This window comes from Dryobates pubescens, chromosome Z, assembly GCF_014839835.1.
Source record: "Dryobates pubescens isolate bDryPub1 chromosome Z, bDryPub1.pri, whole genome shotgun sequence".
Lineage (NCBI taxonomy): Eukaryota > Metazoa > Chordata > Aves > Piciformes > Picidae > Dryobates > Dryobates pubescens.
The window spans coordinates 69,107,230-69,113,274 of record NC_071657.1 but is presented as its reverse complement, the minus strand read 5'-3'; the positions used below and the strand labels follow the sequence as shown (position 1 = coordinate 69,113,274).

The 6,045-nt window shown below is 41.7% G+C and overlaps 1 protein-coding gene across 1 annotated transcript in view; it reads right to left on the bottom strand.

Annotated features, from left to right (window-relative positions):
• Window positions 1-5,317: 5,317 nt before the first annotated feature.
• The window catches only part of MSH3 (mutS homolog 3), a 150,150-nt gene continuing 149,422 nt past the window's right edge, over window positions 5,318-6,045 (bottom strand). Inside the window, exon 24 of the mRNA XM_054178687.1 lies at window positions 5,318-5,642. Coding sequence (XP_054034662.1) covers window positions 5,534-5,642 — 109 coding nt within the window. The 3' untranslated portion in view covers window positions 5,318-5,533. The remainder of the gene's footprint in view (window positions 5,643-6,045) is intronic.

The following is a 6,045-nucleotide window of genomic DNA, read 5'->3' as shown; positions in this document are numbered from 1 at the left end:
TCAGTAGTTCCCAAGGTCCTCCTTTCCACTCTTTTTAAAGATGGGTGTGATGTTTCCTTTCTTCCAGTTCCCAGGGACATTACCTGACTGCCAGGACTTCTCAAATAACCATGAAGACTGGCCTGGCAACCACATCAGCCAATTCCCTCAGGACTCTGGGATGTATTTCACCAGGCCTCATGGTCATGTTCATCTTCAGGTTCCTCAGCAGATCACACACCTTGTCTTTACTTACAGTGGGAGCAACCATGTCATCCTGGTCTCCAACTTGTGAACCATCAACACAAGAGGGTTTGCTAGTGAAATCTGATGCAAAAAGGTTGTTGGGAATCTCAGCCTTCTCCTTGTCCATGGATACAGGTTCCCCACTGTTGCTCATCAGGGCAGGGGGACGCTTTCTTTAATCCTCCTTTTCTGGTTAATGTAACTGTAGAAGCCTTTCTTCTTTTTCTTTATATCCTACGTCTCTCGGTGCAATTCCATCTACCAAACCTTTATTTCCCCATGAAACATGCTTTTACTTCAGAATGAAGAAGTTCAAATAATTGACTTTTCAAGAAATTTTGCATGCAGTAGAAATATTTGGATGATTTACTTTCCAACAGATTTCAATAAACAAACATAACTTTCATTGCAGTGAACAGACTTAGTGCACTGTCTGACTTAGGCTAACATTTCAGTGATCTTCAAATTAATTCATATGTGTTGTAACCTTATGTGGCAGAGGTAAATCCATGTGATTTCTACAAATAGTTATGGAAAACTTTGCACTATGAAGAAAAATCCTCAAGAGTTACTTCAGTGAAAGATGTTGTATGTCAGTAAGGAAGGTAATTGCTATTGGTAATGTATTTTACTTTGTGTGGTCATTAAAATGTTCTTCACAGTATCAGAGTATCACCAAGGTTGGAAGAGACCTCAAAGATCATCAAGTCCAAGCTGTCACCACAGACCTCATGACTAAATCATGGCACCAAGTGCCACGTCTAATCCCCTCTTGAATCCCTCCAGGGACAGTGACTCCACCACCTCCCTGGGCAGTATATTCCAATGACAAATAACTCTCTCAGTGAAGAACTTTCTCCTCACCTCGAGCCTAAACTTCCCCTGGCACAGCTTGAGAATGTGTCCTCTTGTTCTGGTGCTGGTTGCTAGAGAGAAGAGACCACTTCCCTCCTGGCTACAACCTCCCGTCAGGTAGTTGTAGAGGGCAATGAAGTCCCCCCTGAGCCTCCTCTTCTCCAGGCTAAACAACCTCAGCTCCCTCAGCCTCTCCTCATAGGGCTTGTGCTCAAGGCCTCTCCCCAGCCTTGTAGCCCTTCTCTGGACACGTTCAAGTGGCTCAATGTCCTTCTTAAACTGAAGGGCCCAGAACGGGACACAGCACTCTTATATAACCAAATACAAAAAGGCAGTGACAGTGCATCCAGCCCTCTCCTTCTCTTCTATCAAAATGGTCCACTAGTTTTTGTTGCTAATCTGTAGCAGTGTGATTACAAAAGGCAGTACAAATGAGATGCACAGAGGCATTAAAATTTTTATGTTAGGAGCAGGGAAGGGAGAACAATGAAAAAGATGAAGAAAGTGATAAATAACATCTTTTTTTTAAAAAAAGGGTAAAATTCATAAAGTGCAAAAGTCTTTCCAGGAGGTTGCACCTTTCTCATTAGCACACAAAACTGTATTTTTCACATCACTATTAATTTATGCCAGTATCATGCTAGCACAGGCAGGAAGAGCCAATACTTCAAGTAGTTTTCCAAAGATTTTAATACTTAGACAAATATATTTAGAAATTCCTTTCTTGAAGGCAAACTAGCATGAATTCCCATGAAGGACCAGCTCAGTACAGGTCACACTTCTTTGACCATCAGTGTGCAAGATTAAACATGCTGAGTCAGCACACAACACTTTATTGCTTGTGTTTAAAAATTGTTCCCAAAAATCACACCACTACCTGAACTGTACTTTAAATTCTCTGTAAGATGACGTTTAGTGTGCTGGAATTTGAAAGAAAAGAAGAAATGAAAAACCAAACCAAGCTAACAAACCAAACCAAAACACCAACCAGGGGAAGGCAGAAAAAGAAGGAAAACTTAAGAGCAGCTTCTCATCTTTCTGTCTCTCAGAGGAACTCCTGCTATGGCAGACACAGAATACCAACTTACCACAGCGAAAGAAACAAAGAAGGAAGAAACAACAAGCTCCTACAAAATTAATGCCTTTCCCTGTTTTCAGCAACTCTTTGTTTCTTTGTATCTCCTTTGCACGCTGTGCTACGAAAGACCAAGGAACATCTGTCTGGTTGCCTGTCTAGACTGCCCAAGTGAGCTCTGAATTTATCACATCCCAGAGCGACTGCCCTCACATGGTGCTCGCTCTGCTAACGAGCGTGCAGCTGCTCCACATCAGCAGCGTACGTGGTCTAGTTACACCTGCGATGTACTGTGTTGTCCATTACAAACATATCCTAAAATCAGCAGTACACACATCTAACAACAGTATGAATCTCCTTATAGTGCACTCTCAAAGGGACATTTTACATATATTTGCTAGGATTTCTAATAATTGGCAGTGATCAAAACATCAGCTTCACAAACAGCAGCACATCTAGAAGTGTGACTGGGATTGCAAGCTCTGTTGTTGAACTGAGCAGGGCTAAAATCAAAAGTAATTTCCAACATGATCACAGTCATTAAGAGGAAAGCTTTGTACTTGATGGTACGAGCAGGCCAGTAATACTGTGGCCATTTCCCCATTCTTATTTCTTTCCTCTCTCTTTTTATTTTCCTTTCAGACTGCATCCAGGTGTTTTTTTTCTTGTCAGAGCACACTCTGAATGATCCCTTGAGAGGCAAGAGAGCCTTACTGAAAGCACATTTAGCAAATATGGGAATTTAGTAATGGCTAATTTCTTCCATTTGAAGGTTATGGGCAGAGGGCTTTAGATCCAATGAACTACACCAGTAGGCATTAATAGTAGAGTATTACATCCACTATGCTTCACAATGTGTGGCATAGAAAAAACACACAAGTATAGCCACACCTTGAAAGAACAGTTTTCTTCCTCAGCTCTTCCAGTTTAGATAAATGCACCTTGCACTCTGGAAGGAGATGCCCATATAGATTGCTGCTATTTGAGTAGCAGAGAAACAGTTTAAACGATGCTTTGTCATCTGAAGAACCTGGAAAAAAAGGCTTTTGAGAAAATCAGTGAATACTTACAACAGGTAAAAGGCAAATACACTCTTCTCTGCACAAAGTTCTCTGCATTGCCCAGGCTAATTCAATCACCTGCATTAGCATGACTTCACATTCATCTGACATGCACTATTTTTCTTAAAAAAAATAAAATTGCTCACTTACTGAAAAAAAAAAGCTTTCTAAAGCTTCATCTGTCTCAAAGATTACAAAATCTCATTTTATTCTTTCCCTTATAGCAAAATCAAGACAGCATTTTATTTCACTTCTTTCCACTTGTGGTGGGCCAGCACTGGCTGGATACCACACGCCCACCAAAGCTGTTCAATAGCTTTCCCTCCTCTGATGTACAGGGCTCTGGACTAAGATGACAGCACTCACCAATTACCACCACAGGCAACACAGGCTTGACTTGGGGATTAGTAATTTATTACCAATCAAGTAAGAGCAGGAGAATGAGCTGGGGGGTGTGCATGTGTATGTCCCCAGCCTGTCTTTCTGGGCTCAGCTTGACTCCCACTTTTCTCTGCCTGCTCCCTGCCAGCAGCAGAGAAGACAGGGAATGGCAGCTGTGGTCAGTTTGTCACACAATATCCCTACCACTTTTTCCACCTCACATTTGTCCCCTTCTCCAGTGTGGTGTCTCTCATATAGGAGACAGCCCTTCGTGATCTTCCGCTGGACCAACTCCTTGCCATAGGCTGCACTTCTTCACGAACTGCCCTTTCCATGGTGCGCACTCCCTCAGGGACAGTCTGCTTCAGCACAGGTCCTTCATGGAGTCACAAGTCCTGCCATCAAACCTGCTGCAGCATGGGCTCCTCTCTCCACAGATCCTGCCAGGAGCCTGCTCAAGCACGGGCATCCCATGGTGTCCCAGCCTCTTTTGGGTGCACCCATCTGCTCCAGCATGGGGTCCTCTATGGGCTGCATGTGGATATCTGCTTTGCAGCAAACCTTTACGGACTCAGCCTGCCTCACCATGGTCTTCACTACCATTGAGCTTCACACAAATCTCTGGTCCAGTAGCAGGAGCACCTCCTCCCCGTCATTCTTAACTCATCTTGGTATTTACACAGCCTCTTTCTCTCATGATTCTGTCTCCTCTCCTTGGCTGCAGGTGCACAGGGCTCCTCCTCCCCTGCTTCTTAAATACATTATCCCAGAGGCACAACCATCATTGCTGGTGGGCTCAGCCTTGGCCAGTGATGGGCCTATCTTGGGGCCAGCTGGTGTTGGCTCTATGGTAGAACTTCTAGCTGCTTCTCATAGAAGACAGCCCTGTAGTCCCCTTCATTATCAAAACCTTGCCACACAGGGTTGTGCCACACTTTTTTCTTTTTTAATATGACAAACTATTTGCAGGGTTTAAGCAGGTCAACATCACTGTCCATTGTCACAGTAAGGTACTTCACCTGGTTGCATTTGTAAAGGAAAACTAACCTGAATATCACATTCCCATTTAAAATTTGGTCTTGATAACTACAAATAAAACGATTTACAAGTATTTGACAAAGCCCTGGGGATGTCAGCTGCATAGTCTGTCTGAATTGCCCCTTTTACCTCCTGATACTTCAGCATTATTTAAAGTAAGTCCCCAGACTGCCACGGAAGGCTGAATCAGGAAGAAAGCTCAAGGTGAAAAGGAAGCAGGCATGCTTATGAATGAAAGGAAAACAAAACACAGCCACAACATGTGTTTTGTGCTGCTGTTTAGAAAACTGCTAGTTGTACCATCATCAGTTCCATCAGCAGAAACAAAACCCTCCCAATCCAGCCACATAACACAGACTTTCTTAAATTCACTGTGCACACAAAATTTAAGGAGTGTTCTACAAAACCAGTGTATTTTAAATGCATTAACACTAGAACAAAACAACAAGTGTTTTTGTGGTATTCATTCTTAACCAATTGCACATCAGTATAGCATAGTCAAGACTCAGCTACATTTTCCCAATGCAGAGGAATATGTCCTTAGAAACTGAAGTACTATAAAGGTAAAAGACATTATTTTATTTATAAAAGAGTTACCTTATAATTTACCAACATAATTTTCCATGTTTTCTAAAGACATTAGAAACTAAATCCAATGCCAGTAAACACTGCACTTAAAGGGTAGAAAACACTTCAGGGAAGGAATGTGGGGGGAGAAAATTGCATACGGTCAGGAATTGAATGTAGGGTATCTTATCACAATGCAGCATCTCTTATCTCTCAAAAAGCAGAAAAGTCAACTTAACACTCCTAGAAGTACACCTTGATAGAATCCATTAGTTTCCAGACCTATATTTTGTATCCCCAATACTTCCTATGTTTAAGCATAATTTCAGGATTAAAAACTGTCCTTTCTTTCATCTTCAGGCTCACACATACTCTTCCATTTTTGTAGCTCCTGAGAATCGTTTATCTTCCATACTTCAGCAAAGGACTTTAGCTTTTTTCTGTTAGAGGGGAAGGAAAAAAACACAACCAAACCTCAGTCAAAATGCAGACAGATTTTTAAATTAAGCACACCAAACCTTGAAAGCTCTACAGTCATCTGCAAAATTTTATGCATAGTCAAAAATAGCAGTTTGCTTATCTCAGGGGTTATGTGGTCTTTAAACAATCCATTAACATTTTCCAATATATGTATTCCAGTTCCACACAACCAACTTACAGAAGCACTGACAAGGCAAAATAAAACACTGAGTAAATCAAAGGAAAACATATTGTAGTTTGCACCATTTCATTTTTAGCACTGACTTCCTACAAATTTGCACTTGTAGGATCACAAAGATATCACAATACATTTTCAGAATGAATGGTACACATATCCTTTCACCAGAATGAGAGGACACAGTC